This window comes from Pithys albifrons, chromosome Z (genome assembly GCF_047495875.1).
Source record: "Pithys albifrons albifrons isolate INPA30051 chromosome Z, PitAlb_v1, whole genome shotgun sequence".
NCBI lineage: Eukaryota > Metazoa > Chordata > Aves > Passeriformes > Thamnophilidae > Pithys > Pithys albifrons.
In genome coordinates this window covers 21,419,269-21,443,315 of record NC_092497.1, presented here as the reverse complement: position 1 = coordinate 21,443,315, position 24,047 = coordinate 21,419,269, and the positions used below count along the sequence as shown (strand labels likewise).

Genomic DNA, 24,047 nt, shown 5'->3' with positions numbered 1-24,047 from the left:
GAAAGTGAGAGGCATTTACAAAACCTGGGTGTTGAAAAGAATGATCAAGCCCTCTAAGAGTAGTTGACAAAAGAAATATTTCAGAACATACCTACTTCAGTTGCACATGTTACCAACCACCTCACCATTTCCCGCCGTCGCCAATTCAGTGTTGACAGCGTCATCCGCATCACCTGTCACAATAACACAAACAAAACACAAATTAACCCCATTGAAAACCAAGGCCACAGACCAACAAATAGGGATTTGAAATTACTCAAATACACTGGAATTCAAAATGACAGCCTCTTGCTCTCTTCTCTTTCTCAGCTGATACGTCAAACAATTTAAAAGACACCATTCAGATATTTTAGAACAGCATGCAGAGAGTAATTCCAACTGCAGATCCATCAAGGATATAGGAGAGAGACTGTTTTATTTGTGGGGAAGAAAGAAACCACACCCCAACAAAAAAGCCTCCTCTCAAACAACAAAAAACACCAATTACTCAAATTAGAATCATAGAATAGAATCATAGAATCGATTGGGTTGGGAAAGATCTCCGAGATCATTGAGTCCAACCCTTGGTCCAACTCTAGTCCATTTACTAGATCATGGCACTCTGTGCCATGGCCAATCTGCATTTAAAAATCTCTAGGGATGGTGAATCCACCACTTCTCTGGGCAGCCCATTCCAATGCCTGATTATTCTCTCTGGAAGGAATTTTTTTCTGATATCCAACGTAAATTTCCCCTGGCAGAGCTTAAGCCTGTGTCCCCTTGCCCTACTGTTGAGTGCCTGGGAGAAAAGACCAGCCCCCACCTGGCTAGAACTTCCCTTCAGGTAGTTCTAGACAGTGATGAGGTCACCTCTGAGCCTCCTCTCGTCCAGGCTAAACAACCCAAGCTCCCTCAGCCTCTCCGTATAGGGCTTGTGCTCCAGTCCCTTCACCAGCCTTGTTGCTCTTCTCTGGACCCGCTCCAGCACCTCAATATCCTTTCTGAACTGAGGGGCCCAGAACTGAACACAGTACTCAAGGTGTGGCCTCACCAATGCAGAGTGCAGGGGAAGGATCACTTCCCTGGTCCTGCTGGCCACGCTATTTTTGATACAGGACAGGAGCCCATTGGCCCTCTTGGCCACCTGGGCACACTGTTGGCTTATGTTGAGCTTCCTGTCAATTAGTACCCCCAGGGCCCTTTCTGCCTGGCTGCTCTCCAGCCACTCTGTGCCCAGCCTGTAGCGCTGCATGGGGTTGTTGTGGCCAAAGTGCAGGACCCGGCACTTGGCCTTGTTGAACTTCATCCCATTGGAATCAGCCCATCTCTCAAGTCTATCCAGATCCCTCTGCAGAGCCCTCCTGCCTTCCAGCAGGTCAACACTCCCTCCCAACTTGGTGTCATCAGCAAATTTGCTGATGATGGACTCAATCCCCTCATCTAAATCATCAATAAAGATGTTAAACAGGGCTGGATCCAACACAGACCCCTGGGGAACACCACTAGTGACCGGCCACCAGCTGGATGCAGCTCCATTCACCAGCACTCTCTGGGCCCGACCCTCAGCCAGCTCCTAATCCAGGAGAGGGTACACTTGTCCAAGCCATGGACTACCAGCTTTTCCAGGAGTATATTATGGGAGACAGTGTCAAAGGCCTTGCTGAAGTCCAGATAGACCACATCCACAGCCTTCCCCTCGTCCACCAGGTGGGTCACTTGATCATAAAAAGAGATCAGGTTGGTCAGACAGGACCTGCCCCTCCTAAACCCATGCTGGCTGGGTCTAATCCCCTTGTCCACCCTGAAGGTGCTGTGTGATTGCACTCAGGATGAACTGCTCCATAACCCTGCCAGGCATGGAGGTCAGGCTGACAGGCCTGTAGTTGCCAGGGTCCTGTTTGCAGCCCTTTTTGTGGATTGGGGTGACATTCGCCAACCTCCAATCACCTGGGACCTCCCCAGAGAGCCAGGACTGTTGAAAGATGATGGAGAGCGGTTTGGCAAGCTCTTCTGCCAGCTCCCTCATCAGCCTGGGATGGATCCCGTCTGGTCCCATAGACTTGTTAGGATCCAGCTGGCTCAGTAAGTCACTAACTATATCCTCCTGGAATACAGGAGGGTTATTCAGTTCCCTCTCCCTGTCTACCAGCTCCAGAGGCCAGTTGTCTTGAGGGCCACTTGTCCTAGTGGTAAAAACTGAGGCAAAGTAGGTGTTAAGTACCTCAGCCTTCTCCTCATCTTTGTTAACTATATTTCCCTCCAAGTCCAACAGAGAATGGAGGTTTTCCTTGCCCCTCCTTTTGTTATTAATATATTTATATAATGTCTCCTCCCTCTATGCACAGTATTATCGGTAGTCATACTGATATTACTGTTTATAGCAATTAAATAAAGCATATAATTCAACCATAGAGCTCTCAGTGATGATCTTTACATATTAAAGTCAAAAAATGCACTAACAAAACAGCTTGGAGTCAGCAGCATTTGTCAGAGAGTTTTCAACCCATAATTCCTCCCAGTCCTACAGTTACTTCAAAGTGACATATAAGCCTCCATCATATTTGTTACTCCTGCCATCTTATGCTGTGGATTGGATAATTATGAAGATGGAAAGATTGATGAGGAGCACAAAGAAAAGATGATCTTTAAGAAATCTGGTTATAAGCAACCATGTGTGGTTCCAAGCAGGCCTGCAGACATTCCTGGTGACTGTTGGTACACCATCTAAAGTTACACAATAAGGCCAGCTTTGCTGATATCAGACACTGTGGTATCATTTTAATTAAACAGAAATGTAAGTCCTAGATTGGAGAATAGTATTTTGAAAGAAATCAAACTGATCTGTAAGGAGCAACTGAACACATTTCAAAATATTCTAATTCTAAGGTAAATCAATTAAGGCTAAGGTAAATCATGGAACCAGATTTCACTTGAAGTCCTCCTGGAAGAAAAACAGGCAGCCACAGATCATAGTAATTGAGTGAAAATACCTGTCCCATCGTTCATCAAAGGGAAAGCAACTAGATGACTTCCTGCATTGATGGACACACAAATTGAAGGTTAATGCTCTTCCAATAACCATGATGAATTTTCAACTTCCCCCAAGCTAAATTCAACAGAACTTACAGGGTTACAGACTGAATTCCTACACTGGTGAGAGAGGGAAGGAGGTAAAAAACCTAGTGTGAATGATGACTCCTCTAAAAGTCTTCTGTAATGACTTCCCTCTCTGTAAAGTATCAGCAGTCACAAGAGTCTTCAGCACATGTAGGGGGCATAATAACAACACCAGTGTAGATAGTCCTAACTCAAAAGAAAAAACAGTACCATATGTAGTTTCTTGACACAGAAAAGTTTCTTGATGAACTATTCCAGAATTAGTTCCTTTTATCTGACTAAACTGAGCAGCTGAGACTAGCAAGAGATAGGTCCTTTACTGATAATAAAAACTCTGTCTATCTCAAATTAAGAAAGGAGGAGCTGAAGTTGATTTATAATTTAACACATACAGCCCAAGAACTGCTCACTTCTTCCTAAAAGCACTTCACTGCACTTCACCTCTTCCTAAAAGAGAGTTCCACATTTGTCCAAGATCTATGCCATCAAATAAGACAGCTTCTCAACAAGTCAAGAAGTCTAAAAATGATGAGAAGACCCTTGGAATTATTATTACCTTAACTGAAAACCAAGCTCTCTTCAACACATGTAATTACCTTGACTTTGTCTTGATGAACTTTTACATAAATTTCTTACAAACGAACAGAAGATCTTACCGCCCACAAGAGATGTAAGAAATGGTCAAGCAACTATTAACTCCCCCACCAATTCAAAACCTCTTCTTTATGATGCACCTTGGAAGAAAGTTTATTAATTTATTCTTCCATTCGCAGGTCTGAGGAGGAAAGGACATCACTTCTCAAACAGACATTGAGTAATAAGCCACACTGACTTGCCCAGCAATTCTGCAGCAACACATGTTTGTAGCATGTGTGCAGTGATACTTGCACTAATGTACATGCAACAGGCAAACAGAAGAAGAGAAGCCCCTCCTACACCTGCAGATCTTGCAGCATCTACGCCTGTAGGGTTCTGAAGGACAAAATACATCTGAGACACTCTGTGTCCATTTGGCCATGTATATATGTACGGCCAGACTTCTCAAACGCAGATTTGGGCAGGGCTCTCCCCACGTGGGTGTGCCCTTCCAGCCTGCACAGTGGATTTTTTAGGTGAGGCTCAGCATGTGCAGAACTGGCCCCACCGTTTAAGTCGTAAGGTCCATTTGCCACAGCCGAGCGAGCTTGGACAGTGACAGTGAAGTCCTCGGGACTGTCACAGCACCCGATACTAACCGGGGCTGACCCTGCTGAGCATCCGAGATCTGACGGGATGGGATGGCAGGGAGGCATTGAACTGCCAGGGAACGGTCCCCACTGAGACTCGAACTCAGGTCCTTGGGATTCAGAGTCCAGAGTGCTCTCCATTACACCATGGGATCGCCCTATTTGGCTATACCGATGAACTCTTTTCACAGCCAGTTTAAAGGCCTTCCCTCTGCTGAGTCACATAATATATGCTGCCATTGGAAACAGGATAAAGAATCCAGGAGTCTATGCACTACTCCTAAATCTTGTACAATGTAAGAGGACTTTGCTTTCTCAGAGATCGCAGTGACAGAGTAGTGAAATTGCTGGTATCACCTTCCATCACTGCTGTAGCTGAGGTAGTGTATCTCTGTATCTGTGAGGGCACTACTGTTTAAGTTTACCATGTAAGAGGAGAAGTTTTCTAGGGCATACAAATGTCTTAAGTAGTCACATACCAGATAGTGAATAAACACAATATAATTACAGCTAAGCCAAGGCGAAGAGAAATCTGTAGACCAGTAGAGTCAGTGCTGACAACAAGTTTTTGCAGGAAAAGCATGACTGCAGAAAACTACACAGTTGGGAATTACTACCAGAAAACTGTTATGCATCTTCCTTCTGGAAAGCAAATCTTTAGGATTATTAAAACACCCTTGGTAAGCTCGGGGGAGAGGAGTGAACAAGTTCTACACCAGTTTGATTGAAACCCTGGGATGGAGGACAAAGCCTGGGTTCATGATATCACTTTCACCAGACCTCATTGAAGGCATTCTGACAACACTGTCAAGCACGAAAGAGTATGTGAATACAGTGATGTCCAAAGTGTGCTGTTTCCCCTAGATGAGATGTGGTGAACACTTGAGGTGACACACAGGCCAGCAGTCAGGATTTTTCTCTTTCTCACATAAACACACATTTAGGGCAGCAACACTGCAGGATGTGACGAAACAAGCAGAGTTCCACAGCGACCTTGGAAATACGAAAGGCTAACAAAGCATACAGAATCTCAGTTTTTTTATTAAAGGCTTTGGCTTCTAACAGCCTAGAACAGACAAATAGTACCCTTCTTCAGCATAAGAAGCAACTGGAGTAATATCCTTACACCAGAAGTCTTTGCAGCTTTATTTACTGGAGCTAAGGAATAAATAGTTTTCTGATCTTTTCATCATTTTTTTAAGAACTCCCTAAAGAGCAATGAAGATATTTAGTTCTGATGAAATGAACCATGTAAACTCCAAGATTCAACAGTGTCAGGAAATATTACTACTTGTCTCCTTTTAGCTTACAAAGTCTCTCCTGAGAGCCTGAACACTGATTTGAGGTTCTTGTACACCTTGAGCTGAATCAGATGCATCTGAATATACCACAGCTTGTGGAGTAAAGGATTTTGATGATGGAAATGAGAGTGCTGTTATCAGCACAGTCTGCCTTAGCAACAGGTTATTAAGTTTGACCCTTGATTTCAACAAGCATGTACCAATTCTCATTTAGGAGAAAGGAAGAGAAGCAATAATAAGAAATCCTTGAAGGCCAGGCACAAAATACAGTGCGTTTCAGACAAGCAGAGTAATTCTGCTTTCAATGCAGTCCTACATATACTCCAGAACCCATTGCATTGATCCTCTCTCACCCCTGACCAGAAGAGTGCCGTGCTGAAGGGACTGCCAGCTCTCTCTTCCACCTGAATGGCACAAAGGGGCTAGCTATGCAGACCTCTTTGGTCTGTGTTTACCAGTACATTTGAGCTTTGTGTCAAAAAACAGCATTTAAAACCAATTCCAGACAGAGCCCAAAGAGAGCATCCTTTCCTGTGCTTAAAAGCTATACCCACAAACACTTCATCAAATTCCTTCATTCTACTATAATACAACAATTATATTACACTACTAAAACAACAATCCAAGGAAATACCTGAAGGCCCAACTCCAGAGAAACTTTCAGAAGAGTGATGTCTGGCAAGCTGTCCATGAGTGCTGCTATTTTAAATGCATCCTGGGCAAGTTTGAAGATGTGTGATGAGGAGTGGATATTTTTCTGGATGGATTCTAACACTGTTTCCAGTCTCCGAACATCACCTGCAAGGTGTAAACAGAATCACCAAAATGGAACAAGATCCAAAAACACCCAGAGATTCATTGTAACTGAGCCAGCCACTGCTATGCAACAGTAGGATGCTTCAGAAGTACACACTTTGTTTTTAGAAATCTTCATAATTAAATCACGTATGAATGAAAGATACAAGACAGCATGTTTTTGTTGCACGCAACTCCTCTAGTGTCTGATGGTGTTAAGGCCAAAAGTCATTCTGATTTGTGAATTTTAGAAGTGATTTGTCCACTCCTGGGTCTCACAGTTCATGTGTGAGAAGAACAAAAACCTGTCTCTCAGCTTCAAACCAAGGTCATCTAGATATCACATAGCTAGATTAACTACTTTGCTAGAAAATTACTTGACAGGTTTAAGCCAGTTCAGTTTGTTGTACCCATTTCAAGCTCGTGTCAGACTGCAATTTGGATTCCTAAATACAAGCTTTATATAATCTATTTACTCCATGCAATATTAAAAGCATACATTTAGCTGAGTACATAACCGACAGCAATGTACCTTTGGCTGCTGTTAGCATGGTTGATGCCAGCTCACATTGCTGGGATTCGATGTGACTTAGGGTGAACCAGCGGGGATACCGGTTTGGAACAACGGATGCTATGTGGTGAGGGCGAGACATATCTCCTGAAGGAGCTGTAGATTCCAGTACCAGCAACCTGAAATAAGAAAGAAATTCTCTTTCGTTAAATGACTATTACATTTGGTTGCTCATGAGCTAAACTAAACCTACAAGAACACTAGGCCATGTCTATGAAATGTGCCTTTCCAGTTACAGCCAAAAAAAAAAAAATCAAACCACCTGGAAAATAACTTTTCTTGGGAAATCTTAAATGTCTATTTCAAAACATGCCTACATCAATGGGCATCTGCAGAAATTCACAGGACAATTAAGCCACCCATTTGCCAGGGCAGCAGAACCCTTCTGCATCATGCATAGAAGTGAAGTTTTTCTTCCTGTCAGTGTTCCAAATCTTGAACCACAGCCCTTAGAAAGCAGAGTGGAACATTTTTTGCTGTATTGAGAACATGTCAATATCTTCCAATATTTGGAACACACCTTCCTCAATTACTAATGCTTGAAAGTAACAGAGAAAGATATTCAATAAGTCATTTAGATTTTCACCTTGCAATAAACTCATATATGAATTTATGTCCAAAAAAGACATTCTCTTTTTCAACTATGACTGCTTTTTAAAGTCTTTAGCCTATCAATTTTTTATAATGTACCATAATCCAAAGTTAGGGTCACAAACAGCAGTATAGAGGAAGGTCCCTTTAAAATTATTTTCAGACCGTTTTCTAATCCTGAAGCAAAAATTTCATCTAGTATGCATCAATCTACAACAGTCTTCTCCAACAAAGAGCACTCATACTTAGGATATTCAAATTAGTGTGTTTATTGTTGACTACTGTAATCCACACAACAACCCACAACAAAGACTAAAGTGATGGCCCCTACAATACCCTAGACACACACAGTACACCAGACACTTTTTTATAAATGCCAATGCAAAGAGTAGAATTGAACAAAAACAGACATTTTTTTCCAATACAATTAAGCATAATTTCAGGACACGAATTTTTAATGAGCCATCAAATGAGAGTAATAAGGCAATGACCAGAAGAAAAGCCTTTTCAGCGCTTAGCTCCTTGGTCAGGGTTGGTATCTGAGGTGTGTTTCTACCAGCATTCATATGCAAGTGATTTTCTGTGAGAAAGTCATCTGGGAGGACACAGGAAGTTGGATCACTTTAGTCAGCAAAACTGCAACTACTGAACATTGAAAATCCAATGCACTGTGGTTTTCTGTGATAGAGTATTTCTTACAGAATAAACTCATTTAAAAATATGTTACGATTTCTTGCACTTAAATAAATACCTAAGTTCTGTAAGCAACTGTGGTGCATGCCTTTTTTGTTTTCGCAGCAAGATAGATTTAAGTTCCATCAGTTTTCTGCAGGTTCCTGAAGCATATGATAGTATATTTAAGAAAATCATATAATAGTATATTTAAAAATTCACAGAGGAAGGTAATATGAATATATGGCAATGCATCTAGCAGGTAAGTAAAAACACAACCCACCACATAAATAACTATCAGCAGATTATATTAACATTTTCAGACACATGTATATGCATGTTAATATGAAAAAACTCAAACCCTTCCGTTTTGAGTTGTATCAAGTCAAATCTATTCCCTAGTACCAGTAAGACACCTTTTTATATACCTAAGAATAACACACATGTAAACTATTCAATTGACTTTTTCCAAGCACAGAGTGAGGTTGCAGGGAGAGATGCATCATAAGATTGTTTCAATAAACAGCAAAAATCCCAAATACCTAATGAAGAAAAGGATTATTAGGTTATGAGTAACAGTAAATAGAAAAAGAGCATGAAAGAATGAGGCCGTTTGGGGGAAATCTTTTGTTACTTTGAATTACACTGCCAGCTTCTGTGCTCTTTTGCTGTGAAAAGAAATCCTGTTGTGAATTGGTGGCTTTCATGCAATTTTGGCAAGATTAGGGAACACCAGAAAAGCACGAACAGATTTAACATTCTTGACTTTTTTATCCCCCCTTTGGAACATCAATTATGCAGTGAGGTTTTAGCAAGGCTACCGTGTGATTAAACATCACCATTTAAATCTGGCTCCCAAAGCCTGGGTGAAATTCAGGCTTAACATGGGAACAGCCAAACTAAGCCAAAAATTGAAGTTCAGATTCCAAGTGAGCAGTCAACTAGGTCATTGCAGATCTTCATTCTCCCAAGGCTCTGCTCCACATGTTTCAGTGTTGCAAGCAGAGAACTGTAGACAGAAGTGACCATTAAAGACAGCACAACCCTGTAACTGCAGGCTGAGGTGCACACATGAAAGGCTTTGTGGTCTCAGTTTCCATTGATTTCATACTGAGTGTTCCATACACAAAAACAGGACTCAAAAAAACAGCAACAGGCATTTTTCAATACAGACATTAAACAAACACTCAAGAGCTGCTATCATGGGTCATTGAACCATGTAGACTTGTGTGCAGATTGACGCTAAACACTTTTGTTTAGACAACAACTAGCTGGGCTCTTGGGAAGTTGACTTCTTAATAAATGTTGAAGTGAGAAAGAAATATGCTTCACTTCTAGAAGTATGAACAGCAGCAGGGACTTCTACAGAGCACCTTTACTAATTTCCATATGAGATTTCTGTCCTTGCCACAGTCATTTCCTCTCTACCACAGAAGAAAAGATGCTCAACTTTCACCTTCTGACCTACTCAACCACTCAGCCATGAGACAGACATTCAATCTTCATGTTTTATTTTTGTCGCCTCAAAACAGTATTATAGTACTTTTTCAGTTAGTTTGTATTGAGAGTCCTTTATACACTGAGTAAGTCTGATGTGAATGCAAAGAGTAATCAACCTTCTGCAGGAGAATTTGAGAATTGTGGAGGAATGCAGATTGCAAATGGAATGGCAAGTGTCTAAATCTGCTACCACCACAGTTCAAGATAGCAGTACACATTTCTGAAGACCAACAAATACCAAGCTACAAAAAGACTGATTACTGTCTGTGGCTGAACATTCATATGTCTTATAAAAAGTGATGACAAAAGGGCTATGGAGAACAGCCCTGAATGCACTGATGTCTCCTATAATTTTACCAGATGGAAACAGACAACTCTCTCTTATACTGGTCTATTTGAAAGGTAACTTCTTGGGCCGAGATGACAGCTTTACAGCAAAAGAGGGCTGGAGATACCCAGGACTAACTGGAGATGGATCTTTCAGTTGGATATTTCAGTGTCTTACTTGTTTTTCTAGTTGAGAAAGGAAACTTTCAGAAAAGAAGTTTTCAGTTATGACTGGTTTCTCAAGAAAGCCCAAATCCTTGTTTAAAAGGAACAGCACACTGCTGTCATGTTCACTGAAGCATTTAGTGCACTAAGAAAAGCTGCTGACATGTCTATTCCACTCTTGCAGCATTATTTCAGTAGTTTAATTTAAGGAGGAAAACTTCACACAACCAACCTCTGAGAAACACTTTAAAGTAGAAATGAAAATAAATACAAAGACAACAAATATACTTTATAAAATAATTAACCTTTTTTCTTAACCCATTCCTTTCCCCATCCAAACACAACCAAAAAATGATAAAAAAACCCAAAACCAACAAACCAGCTACACATTTGGTAGTGTCTTCCTCATCTAATATAAACAGTTATTGAGGCATTTACGCTGAGATAAAAGAGGAGCATACACAGACAGCCCAGGCAGCTTTCTGATCATACATTTGAATGTTCTCAGTAGTTCATCAGTAATGTATATTTGTCTTCTCAACGTATTTCCCAAAATGCTAATTATAACCAGCAAGTATCCAAGGTCACTCTTCCTATAATATCCATTACTAGACACTCTTGGAAGCAGGAAAATATGCAACAGGCTAAGCAGACCTTTGGCCTGACCTGACAGGAACTATGTTTTGCTCTTATGCATGGCTTCCCATTTAGTCCTTTGTAAACAGAATTATTTTCTACCTATTTAGTGTTTTGGAGAAAGTAGCTCCAGAATAAACACCTCCAAACCATCCAGGTACAAACTGTTGAAGCTAAATATTATTTATGTGGACAGGCAGTCCTGCAATCACTGTGCAATCATGCTTGATAACAATGACCAGGAAAACTCAACATTTTTTCCATTTTATAATCTAGGACTTGATTGCTCTACGTATTTAGTTGTGGCTACTCTTTGTCAGCCATCAACTATTAAGTTCTTGACAGCAACCAGACAATTCAGATAGGATCAGTTTCTTCCCAGCATTCTGTGTGGACAATGGATTTATTGCTGATTATTTAAGTCCTTGAAACCTCATTCAGATGGGTTTTCTTAGACACCATTACCAATCTGGTCAGACTTGAGACAGAGCCCTGAAAAACATCTTTTTCCCAGTTACTGAAGACAAATGGGATGCACACCAGACATTTTGTTGTATTGGACATACTCCATTCAAATCCCAAGATTCTCCCAGAAAAGGGCAAGACGTTATGAAGCACAAAAAAAAGAACAGGCTCAGACCACACTATATGGTTTCAAATCTATCATTGAGAGTTAAGTTATAAAGAAAGCCAGTGAAACAAACAGTCCTACTGAACAGGCTAAGCAGCAGATGATCCTGAGACTTCTGGTGAAATGCCTCTTTCCTCATTGCCTTACCAATACCACCATGCATGCACAACCACATGGGTGAGTAAATGCCTGTGCTTAATTGGTTCTGTAACACAAAATCTGATGACCCAAGAGAGGGATACTAGAATTTGAAACAGGAAATCCTGTTTTACAGGTGTAAATGAACACTTAACAGTACACTCTTAAACTATTATACTGTAGTTACTACAGACAACAATTACTTTTATAGACAACAGAACAAAATACTTTTCCTTGAAGTGAAGAATGTGTATTTTAGAAAAATAAGCTAGGTCTTAATTACCAAGCTTTTTCCCTTTTCCCATCCAGTACTGGATGCGCCTTCAAGACCACTTGTGAATACATACCGCATGGCTCTCAGTGCAGTTTTGTATGCCAATTCAGCATCATGAGGTAGGAGAGAGGTGAAGAGATACTTGGCAAATGTGTGCATTGGAACACTCTCACGATGGATAACTTCACCTAAACCACTATAAGGTCCACCTGCAGAAAACAGGAACAGAATGTCAGTCTTTACATACTGCAAATACCCAACTTCTGGACCTTTAAAAGCATTTGCTACACCTTTAGTTAGAACTGCTATTCAAAGACAGAGTTTGCTGCAAAAAAGCTACAGTTATATTGCTATTTTCAGTGAAATACACATTGTATTATAAGTATGTTAAAAGCCATTTACGTATAGCATAAATACCTTTGAGAAAACAAGACATACTCAAAATTGTATAGTATTAGGCTACTAGCACTCATACAAATGACAGAAGGGTCAAAATGCTTCATGGGGCTCATTCATCAGTCTGTGCTACGCAAAAGTAGAAAGTGATACTCCTAGCTTTGCCTCCACACAGTTACATTGTGCACATCAGTCTGTTTGCACCCCATTGGTATGTGACTGCTTTATCACAAATTCACCAAGAGAAAAAAGAGTGATTACATTAGACAACTATCTTTAATTGAAGTTACATGACCAATCACCATAGCAGCACCTGATCCCTCAAATGTCTCAGTGGAAATTGGGCGTTCAAATAATTTTTTGGCCTGGACTTGGTCAAGTTGTGACCCAAGTCCTGCATCCTGCCCTTGGGTTACAACAACTCCAGACAGCACTACAGGCTGGGGAAAGAGTAACTGGAAAAGGACCTGGGGATGCTGATGGACAGTGGCTGAACATGACCCAGCCATGTACCCAAGAAGGCCAATGGCATCCTGAACTGTATCAGCAGGACCAAGGCAGTGATTGTCCTCCTGTCCTTGGCACTGGTGAGATTGCAGCTTGAATCCTGTGTCCAGTTCTGGGCCCCTCAACTCAGGAAGGGCAATGAGAGCCTCCAGCAAGTCCAGAGAAGGACAATGGAGTTGGTGTGAAGGGCCTCAAACACAAGTTCTCTGAGGAGCAGCTCAGGGAGCTGAGGTTGTTTAGCCAAGAGGAAGCCTGCGGGAGACTTTGCTGCTCTCTGCAGCTACCAGAAAAGAGGTTGTAGCTAGGTGGAGATTGGGCTCTTCTCCCAGGTAACAAGGCACAGAAGAGGTTTATGTCAGGGAAAACTTCTTAACTGAAAGGATAGTCAGGCATTGGAACAGGCTTTCCAGGGAAGTGGGAGAATCATCATTCCTGGAATTATTCAGAAAAATTGTGGATGTGTCATGTGAGGACATGGTTTAGTGGTGAACACACTGTTGCTGGGTTAATGGTAGAACTCAATTTTACAAGTCTTTTCCAACCTGAACAATTCTCTGTGATTCAGAGAACACTAGGTCCGATTGTGTCACAAAGTCCATTTGGCTCTGTTAGTCCATTATAGCCACATGATCTTAAAAATTCTATGCTTTTTTCATGGGAAAACTATCCCCATTGTTGAGGCAATGGATTTTTCTCACTCTATGAAGTGTAGATTTCAATTTCTCAACAGCAGCATCAGAATTGACAACAACAACACGATTAAATGCAACTATTTACTTGCCAAGCTCTAAATGTCACAGCATATATGAATCCCATTTCTACATTTTCCCTGTTAACTCAAGACTGTTACTCCTATTTAACTGAAGAACTGTGTCAAACAGTTTTTGACTTCAGTGACATTAAATGTTGCGAGATACAGAGTAAGGATCTTTCAATAAGTATTCCTGGACTGTTATTCCACAGATAGCATCCAGCAGCCCTACAAGTTACTGCAACTTCTAGTAGAGACTCCAATCCAAATCCACCATACTTGTACGGCCGGACGGCTGGGTGGATGGATGGTCAGTCAGCTGCGTGAATTCACTTCTTCACTGTGGAATCATGTGTCACTTAAACTGCTTCTAGCAGCAGTTCAACTTCAAATGTCCTAACTCTACACTGAAGCAGATGAGGAGAAACAGCCAAGCTATTTCAGCAAGGTTTTTGACTGGTGCTTTAGCAAAACCTGCAAGGATTAAAAAAACACTAGGCATGAAAAAATTATGAGCTCCATTGGTGGGCACTTCTGAAGACCAGGGTGATTACAAAGGAAATGTCACTGAAGATGTAGTAAGTGACAGTATGTCTCATAATAATTTAAAATGAAATTGAAAGCCATTCAAAACTAGCTGGCATTGCTTGAATGAAAGGAGCCATTTCATGTATGTTTGCCAATTGGTAGTACAGTCAGAAACTCAGTTAGGACACAAGCAATAAATGCCAAGGCATTTTTATGAAAATATATTCTGCCATTAACTTAGTAATCAAGCAAAAAATCAGAACAGTTCTTGCAAAGCAGTCTTACATTTTGCTTTCCATACACTCAAATGGTAGTTACATACAGCATTCATTAATTTGCATTAATGACATAGAAATCAGCTTAATATTGGATTAAGTTTTCTTTATTGTATTTGCAGGACTTTAACGAAAATCCCACAATTGATATGATTAGCCTCTTTAATCGCTGCACAGCTTTTCCTCTGTGTGGGTTGGCAGTTTCTACCTAAAACTCAGTCAACTAAACTACTGCAGGAAAGCTAGATTTCTCATCACACGCTAATGCAAGACCATTGCTGCACACTACTCATAACAGCAATTTTTTAGGTAGTTTTATTAGATTTCCTGCTAGGATCACTTCTCTACTACTCTAAGAAAACATTAGAAGAATTTCACTCATCAAAGGAGTAAACTAGAATTATCAGAGAATATGTCACAGGAATTCTGTCTTTTTCTCTTAAAACATTCTCACCACTAAACAACAGATGCAGCAAATTGATTCTATAATCCATGGGAATCCTACGTGGAAGTTAATAGCTAGATCTAAACAGCAGCTGTTCTTGACCAAAGGCCATAAAGCAGCAGCACAGCCACTCCATAATATAAACTCTCTTAATGGCACAGCTTCTCTACTGTTTCAAATGGCACAACTCTTAAACAGTTTAGGCAAAAACCAGTGACTTAAGAACCATAAGCAACATACTGCAATTCTTCTATATGACAGAAAATAAAAGAGTAATGTCTTACAAGAACAAACCGAAACCTGACTGCATCGTAACAATTTCACAACTTACCTAGAGCAGTACTACACTCCCCTCCCCTCCCTGAGCAGGCAATCAAAATCTGGACCATGCCTTTGGCTAACTGGTTCCTCTAAAGCTTTTTCCTCCATTTAAAAAACAAAACGAAATAAAAAAAAAAAACAAAACAAAAAAAAACACAACAAAAAAAATCCAAAAACCCAAGGCAAACAAACCAAATTAAAAAAAAAAACCAACAAACCAACCAAAAAAAAAAACCCCAAACCAGACAGACAACTTCAGAACCCATGAAGCTACTCCCTAAGCTACGCCCTAAGTGCTATGTGTTTAGCCTTTTTAAATTTAAGGCAAAAGTATGCACTTCAATGTACAGATTTTATTGCAACACTGTGGCTAATTCCCAGACACAAACTGTCTGTCTTGGTCAAAACTTAGTCCCAAGACCAGGCTTTAAGCCTCAATATTTTAACACCTATTTCAATTTTCACATAGGATACCAACTTCAAAGGCAACTAATTTTCCTAATTGCCACAAAAAAAGTTACATTTCTCTCTCAGCAAATCCAAGTGAAATTTCTGAGCTCTTTACTTGGGAACAGAGGTAAAAATCTTCATCCATTTATAAAGATGTCAGTCCAGTCACTTGTTCAGGATACAAGCAATACCCAGAATTTTCCTGCCTGGGAACGGCTGATTACCGATGCCTGCGTTATATAATAGTGAGCCTGGATTGTATAATCAGGTAATTGAGATTATGACATACAACAAATGTAAAGAACAAAGTGTAACAGTCATGCAATCTCTAGTGTGTCTGACTTTCATAAGAGATCTGAAAAAAAATTTCCTGGAGTTCTAAGTAGAAAACCCCATTTGAAACATTTAAGGCAGTTTCCACAGGAACACTAGGTCTGTGTGCTTGTGTAAGTGGAGACAGTTTATAGGAGCAGTTAGCATCTATATTCAGCTACCTTCTAATAGGAAGACTGCTTGTTTTCGAAAAATCTTCACCAGAGTATCATCCAATTCAATTTCCTGTAGCTTAGAAATGAGCTGCTCCTCATTTCGACAAACCTTCTCTTGTGCATACAAGCCATCTGGCATTATTCGCTGCTGTCCCAGCCCTATCAATGCAACTTCCACGGCCAGTGTTAAATAAGATTCCCCTTCTTCTAAGAACTTGTGCGCAGGCAGGTGCTGGTTCTCCAGAGATTTGCATTGCCCCATGGTCTCTGTAAGGGGTGACACAGAAAGAGAAACATCAGCAAACCATTCTAACTCATAATCTCCCTACAATACCACACATACAAATGCTTCCTCTGTTAGCATTAATTTTTAAAAATTATTTAAATTACTAGTGAAGTCTCTCAAAATGCAACTTAAAATATGTCATCCGATTCCACATGGCAAAAATACACAAAATAAGGTTTTAAATAACCCACTCAAGTAAAAATGGAAGTTTTCATTTTAAAACTGCACAATTCATAGAAAGGCAGCTCCTCCAGCTTTCTGTTAGAGGCCGAAATTGGAAGATCCATTTCAATTTCTTTTCCCACTTCCCCAATTTCTTTTCTGTATTTCCTTAAAGCCTTGATGTGTAAGAGGAAGGGAAAGGTGATTATACAACTGCATAGATTTCAGTTGAAGCTATTAAAATTCTGCAAATATAATAGGCCTGGGAATTCCACACCCTTAAAAGCATCCTCTCTTTGCTAACACTCTTTTCAGGCTTTTAATTTGTTACTGTAAAAGGCATATTATTAACATTATAAGTCCTACTTTTTGTAATGATTTCAAGCAGATTCCACACAGGCCAAGTGATAAATTGCTTTAAAGAGTGCTACCAATTCATTCACAGACACAGTATCTGACAAAACTCTCTTCCAGTCTGTAGCACTTTACAATCTAATTTGGGAAGAAAAAGTTATAACTGTCTGATGTAAGGAGATGGGCAACTACAGCAAATGGAAAGGTTGAATGAGTTTGGAAGACTGCATATATGTATGCAGAAGGAAGTTACTTTTCAACACAGTGTTTTATTTCATGGGGTTGTTTTGGGCTTTTTATAATTGCACAGAATCTGATTTCCAATTTTTTTCAATTAAAAGTTCTTCCAGAATTGCTGGATAGAAGATGAGAAAATTATTGAAGAAAATCTAATTGAATAAAACAAGTTCTGAGGCAAAGCCCCAAGAAGATTATAGAAGAGCTGCAGGTAAAGGAATGAATCCAGTTTCTGTCCACACAACTGGTGTTAAGAAGCTACCCCAAAGGTGGAAAGAGACTGAGAATAGGGAATTAATCAGTTAAACTCCTGGGAAGCAAATACTTAAATTGAAATGGGTGTACACATCTTATCCATATCCTAAATCATGCATTGATACAGCAACAGTACTTTACAAATCCTATCACTTATATACTATGTGATCAATTTTATATGTTTTGTCATTGTTTTGAAGTACTATGTACACTGTAGCTAAGAAGTCCAAAAACATCCAGGGCTGCATTAGGAGTGTTTCCAGCAGGTTGATGGAAGTGATCTTGCCCATCTGCTCAGCACCAGTGAGCCCACATCTGGAGTGCTGTGTCCAGCTGTGGGCTCCCCAGTCTAGGGGCATTCTGGAGTAGATCTAGTGTGGGAACACAAAGGTGCCTAAAGGATTGCAGCCCCACTCATATAATGAGAGTGAGATGAGTGGGATTATTTAGCCTGGAAAAGAGAAGGCTCAGGAGGATCTTACCAAAATGTATAAATATCTGATGGGAGAGTGTAAAGAAGACAGTGCCAGACTCTTCTCAGTGGTATCCTGTGACAGGACAAGAGGCAATAGGCACAAACTGAAATACAGGAAATTCCATCTGAGCGTAAGCAAATACTTTTTACTATGAGGGTGGTTCAAGACCGCAGGAGGTTGCCCAGGAAGGTTGTACAGTCTTCACTCTTGAAGTTACTTCAAAACCCAAATGGACACAGACCTGGGCAATGTGCTGCTCTAGGTGACCCTGCTACAAGCAGACCAAGTGGACTAGATGATCTCCAGAGCTGCCTTCATACCTCAGCAACTCTGTGACCCTGTGATTTCCTGCAATTTCTCAGAAAGAGGACAGTGCTCTATAAAGTCTTCTTTGGTTTTATTTCAAATGTGAAATACAGAACTGTCTTCAAGAATGAGAAACTGGTAATTTTTATGTGCTTTCTTAGTTTACTTTAAGCATTTTTCCCCCTGTGTTTTCTTAAGGAATGCAAATGTGAATTCTTATACTATAAAGACAGTGGCTTTGAAGCTGACTCAAAAAGGCAAGATAGAAAAATACCTCTGGCAAAGGAAAACATATGGGAGATTGCTCCCTTTGCTTAACCTTACCCGTGAAGTCTGAGAATCCATGAAAGCCCTCATCATCCACCCTGCAGGCTTCCATCAGGCTACTGAAAAGGGTGCCAATGGGGTCCAAAGGGTGTCCCACCCATCCTTCAAGATTCGTTACTGAGGTTACTCCTCTGTGGAGAAGATCTGTGACAGAAAACATGCAGGGAGGAGGGAGGGAAAGAGAGCTCATGTTAGCCCCTCAAAACAATTACACAAGTAAAACTGCTTAAAATGCTCTCAGTACAAAATTCAAGGTATTTCCAGTAGCTTCTGCACAGAAGGATAAAATAGTATCTTTCAGGTGATTTCACCATCCTTTGTAAATATGTAAAAGGGGGTGGGTGGGAAGAGAAAGAATGGAAGCTGAACTTTTTGAGCACTAGCAAAGTGTATTATGGATCAAAAACTCCAACTGCAATGTCTTTTGAAATTTCTCCCTTAATACCAGTAACTCTTCTTAAAATATCTGTTGAAGAATTACAACAAAGATTTTATTTGCTAAAATATTTACTACTCTTTCCTCACTCAAAAAGATACAATGCCACTTCTATGTTTTCAGATAATCTGATGGAATTGAAATAAATTAAAATATTCGAAAATATGACCAAATTTCAGAAATTGTAAGCTTATCCTGCATCTATTTATTTTTATATATATGTATGTAAAAAATGCAGCACTAAACTCAGAATGATAGCTACTTCAAAAAACAAAGAATCAAATGTTTAAATGAGAAAAGAAAATAATTGTCTTTTAATAGAATTGAGTGTAATTTTGGTCATTTTAAAATTTCAGTCCACAAATAGATATTTTGTTCTGTAGCCCTCACCCATCATTTGCTCAGAACACAAGAAAATTGTCAAGTGCAGTGAACTGGAGGAAGTGTGACTGTGGTAACAGATGTTAGAGATTTCCCAAATAATTTTCACTAAAGGTCACGTGGCAATAGCTCCCCCTTTGACTCCAACTCCCAAGTTTTTTCTTCCTAGACATACAGACATAACTGAACTATGGGTGACCATCTGAAAACTGTATAAAAGCCATTATAGACACTCAGCTCCTCTGCCTGATGTGTTAATTTGTACCTGTCTCCATTCTATCTTGTTCATGAGGTGAACTTTTTCTGAGTAACCTTATGTGTTATCACAGAGCTGTTAAGTCCGGTTTCTCCCTATTTAAATGTGTGGGGCTACAAAATGAAACACAGACACACTGCCAGGAAGGCAGAGTTTTTTTAAAGAATCCACAGGTACGTAATATGAAAAACGAGTAAATCATTGTCTTACTAACAAACAGCACACACTAAACATGATAGGCAGAATCAAGTAGTATTACCAAAAAGCATTAATCAATGAATTCTTACTCACTTGTCTACATTTTATTTATTCTATTGTGCTTACTTAGGAGCTTCACTTTTGTCATGCCAAGCAAAGGCTTCAATTCTCTATTCAGAAACATTTAACTTTAAATCACACAAGTGGTTCCATGGACATCAGATCAGTCACATAAATAAAAGCTAAGAAGGAGCATGTGATGTTTTCTGAAGGGAAACCTAAAGCTGGGCTATTGCTGCAGACTTCATCTGGTTATAGAGAAGACCAGCATATTTCATGGTATAAAAAGAGCATATTTTAAAAATTTCACATGAGATTCAAAAACTAAAAAGCATTGAAAGACAACACAGAAATGACAATTTTCTTTGCTTTGGGGCAGGATGGATCACTTCCATGCACTCCAATTTTTGTTTATAACAGCATTATATTAGTTGATAGCTATAGAAACTGCTCACAGGGAAAGAAAATAAACAGGAGTATTAAATGTCTACATGCTGCACTAGCAACTGGGAATGAAATGAAGCAGTATTACAACCAGCCCACCGCAACAGATTCTTCACACCTGCCAGTGGTACAAACACACACACTGACATAGGCACCTCCCTTCTTACCAACAACAGTGCTCAAAGAAAACCTTCTTCCTTGAGGACCGTGGGGAAAAAATATGGAGGCACAGAGAAACTGCAGCTGATTTTTTTTTAAGCTAGGTGTATATCAAGCAGGAAGTTTTGAGTACACAGGAACAGGCTATACCAGTGTGCCGAAAGGCTGGCTGGAGGGGAAGATGACTGACTTGGTTAAACAGGGAGATGCTGAAGGAAATCAAGGATAAAAAAAAAATCAGGGAAAGAAAAGTGCAATTTGAAGTTAATTTGGCTAATTCTGTTGGGGATAAAAAAAGGTCCTTCTATAAGTACGTTAATAACAAAAGGAGGGGCAAGGAAAACCTCCATTCTCTGTTGGACTTGGAGGAAAATACAGTTCATGAAGATGAGGAGAAGGCTGAGGTACTTAACACCTACTTTGCCTCAGTTTTTACCAGTAAAACAGGTGGCCCTCAAGACAACTGGCCTCTGGAGCTGGAAGACAGAGAGAGGGAGCTGAATAGTCCCCCTGTATTCCAGGAGGAAATAGTTAGTGACTTACTAAGCGAGCTGGATCCTCACAAGTCTATGGGAAAAGATGGGATCCATTCCAGGGTGATGAGGGAGCCGGTAGAAGAGCTTGACAAGCTGTTCTCCATTATCTACCAACAGTCCTGGCTCCCTGGGGAGGTCCCAGATGACTGGAAGTTGGCAAATGTCACCCCAATCCACAAAAAGGACTGCAAGGCTGACCCTGGCAACTCCAGGCCTGTCAGCCTGACCTCGGTGCTGATGACACCAAGCTGTGAGGGAGTGTCAACCTGATGGAAGGCAGGAGGGCTCTACAGAGGGATCTGGATAGACTTGAGAGATGGGCTGATTCCAATGGGATGAAGTTCAACAAGGCCAAGTGCTGGGTCCTGCACTTTGGCCACAACAACCCCATGCAGTGCTACAGGCTGGGCACAGAGTGGCTGGAGAGCAGCCAGGCAGAAAGGGCCCTGGGGGTACTAATTGACAGGAAGCTCAACATTAGCCAACAGTGTGCCCAGGTGGCCAAGAAGGCCAATGGCATCCTGGTCTGTGTCAAAAATAGTGTGGCCAGCAGGACCAGGGAAGTGATCCTTCCCCCGTACTCTGCATTGGTGGGGCCACACTTTGAGTATTGTGTTCAGTTCTGGGTCCCTCAGTTCAGGATAGATATTGAGGTGCTGGAGCGGGGCCAGAGAAGAGCAACAAGGCTGGTGAAGGGACTGGAGCACAAGCCCTATAGGGAGAGGCTGAGGGAGCTGGGGTTGTTTAGCCTGGACAAGAGGAGGCTCAGAGGTGACCTCATCACTGTCTAGAACTACCTGAAGGGAAGTTCTAGCCAGGTGGGGGTTGGTCTCTTCTCCCAGGCTCTCAGCAATAGGACAAGGGGGCATGGGTTCAAGCTCTGCCAGGGGAAATTTAAGTCGGAGATGAGAAAAAAATCCTTTCCAGAGAGATTAATCAGGGATTGGAATGGGCTGCCCAGAGAGGGGGTGGATTCCCCATCCCTGGAGGTTTTTCAACAGATTGGCCGTGGCACTGAGTGCCATGATATGGTAAAGGGACTGGTGCTGGACCAAGGGTTAGACTTGATGATCTCGAAGGTCTTTTCCAACCCAATTGATTCTATCATTCTATGATCTTGTCTTAGAAATACACATTTCTGCAAAAATGTCTGAACACACACTTGAAAAAATTATACAGGTATTTTTACCTAGAGTGAATGAGGATACACATAGTTTAAGAGCAGAAAAAATTATCTGAGATAAAATTTGAATAAATGGATTATTGTAGCAGCTAAGAAAGTAATTCCAGTTTTTCTGCATGCATTCTTCCCCTTCTTCCACTACCTCTTCAAAGTAAAAAGGTTCAGTGCAGGACTGCTTTGGGTTGCAAGGATCACATCGCAGAGAAACTATCCATTTCCTTCAGAATAAACAAGGGCAATGCTCAGAGGAACACTACAAAATATTTTATAGAAAACAAGTGTTTCAAAACCAAAATCAACCAACCAATAAACAAACCCTCAAAAAACCAACCAATCAATCCCCCCCATTCAGAAACACTGAAATTGTTAAGCGTTTTAAGAGATTCTCCCACAACACACTGCCAAATTTGACAAAGTTCTGTTGTACAGATTTTGCCTCATTTTTACCCTCAAAGTCACCTTTAGGCTTACACCTCAGAACATAGAGTTCAGCAAAATTATGTGTCAGAGAAAGAAAAAATTAAACACCTGACATGCCAAATGCAAAGATCTGTTCAAAAGCCTGTAAACGACATAGGCTGAGAATTTTTACTCCATAATCGAAGCACCTGATTAGGATAAAGACCTCATCACAGCTCATAACACAGCTTACAGAAATCTTCTGATATCCAGCATGTGACATTACTACTGTCTGGACTGAAAAGTTCAAAGTCACTTCGTCCACTTTAGTTTCAAAAGCAGTTTCCTCATGCAAAGTTCCAGTCTGGTGTTACTGTCCACTTGCATGTCCTTTGCCCTTCTCTTCCCCCATTTACCTTTCTTCTGAGCCCGGAACATTTCCAGCTGTTTCTGCTGCTGCCTTCTTAGTGTATTAACAATAGCTATTGCTAGCCTCAGTGCTTCTCGTGGGTATCCATGGGATCGTAATGCATCCACCCTCGCACAGGCCGTAGGAACATGCTCTAAAACAGAGAAAAAAATGAGGAATAGCAATGCTTCCATATCTGCAGTGGCCTGTTTTGCTAGGTTACTTAAAAGGCCTTTTTTTGTTTCTTTTTTTTCCTGTTGTGTTAGTAAAACTATGCAAGAGAGACTTAAAGGACTACTTCTGAGCCAGCATTTCAAGGGAGTCTCTGTTCTTTTTGCCAGGCTTTTCATCCATTTCCCCACCACCTCCCCCTCAAAAATAATGCCATAGAAAATGAACAAAGCAGCATGTCATGGAAACGTCTTTCCGGTTTAGCCACTCACCATGCCAGAGGGGCCACCCCTGAGAGTCAAAGAGCAAGTTTTCAGTGTCGTCATGGTAACAGTAGTTGGTGTACAGGTCACTGCTGATAATGTGCTGTAAGTGGCTGTCCTGCCAGTGCAGATCGCACGCCTCAATGGCTCGAGTGAACACCGTCCGATGTGGCCTGTTTGATGAATCTGTCATTTTCACAAGACCAGAAAGCTGCATCAGCTTTTACTCATTCATACATGAATCAGTCATTCACAGTATTCCTGTCTTCTGCCTATTCACCAACCCCCAGCCCATGGCAGTCTGCCTTGCCCCCTCTCCACTAAGCAGCCCCCAGAGGACATTGCACATCCTATATTATTATCCATCAGCTCAGATGATGTGTGTGCCGTTCATTTATATTCAGAGAGAGATCTAGAAACCAGCATGGCTGATGATAAACAGGACTTTGCAGAGGGAACCAACAGAGGTGAAAGACATTCAATGGCATGTACAAACTCCCCTAGAAAACCAGAAAGTATATGGCACTCAAGCATCGCCAGTTTTAATTCTTAGACTGAGAGCTGTCAGAATGAGCAATGGATAAAGTGTATGAAAGATCAGTAGTTTCTCCCTTCAAGAAATGGCATTAGCTCTGAGCACTTGTGTTAACTTTGCCACGAACATA

The 24,047-nt window shown here is 40.8% G+C and overlaps 1 protein-coding gene across 2 annotated transcripts in view; it reads right to left on the bottom strand.

Annotated features, from left to right (window-relative positions):
* Positions 1 to 24,047, bottom strand: part of ZSWIM6 (zinc finger SWIM-type containing 6) — a 113,103-nt gene that overhangs the window by 4,429 nt on the left and 84,627 nt on the right. For both annotated transcript variants that reach the window (XM_071581137.1, XM_071581138.1), the window contains 8 exons: positions 23,392 to 23,568; positions 22,956 to 23,102; positions 18,485 to 18,631; positions 16,091 to 16,351; positions 11,997 to 12,132; positions 6,951 to 7,108; positions 6,258 to 6,421; positions 92 to 173 (listed from right to left, as the gene is read on the bottom strand). In XM_071581137.1, coding sequence (XP_071437238.1) covers positions 92 to 173; positions 6,258 to 6,421; positions 6,951 to 7,108; positions 11,997 to 12,132; positions 16,091 to 16,351; positions 18,485 to 18,631; positions 22,956 to 23,102; positions 23,392 to 23,568 — 1,272 coding nt within the window. The remainder of the gene's footprint in view (positions 1 to 91; positions 174 to 6,257; positions 6,422 to 6,950; positions 7,109 to 11,996; positions 12,133 to 16,090; positions 16,352 to 18,484; positions 18,632 to 22,955; positions 23,103 to 23,391; positions 23,569 to 24,047) is intronic.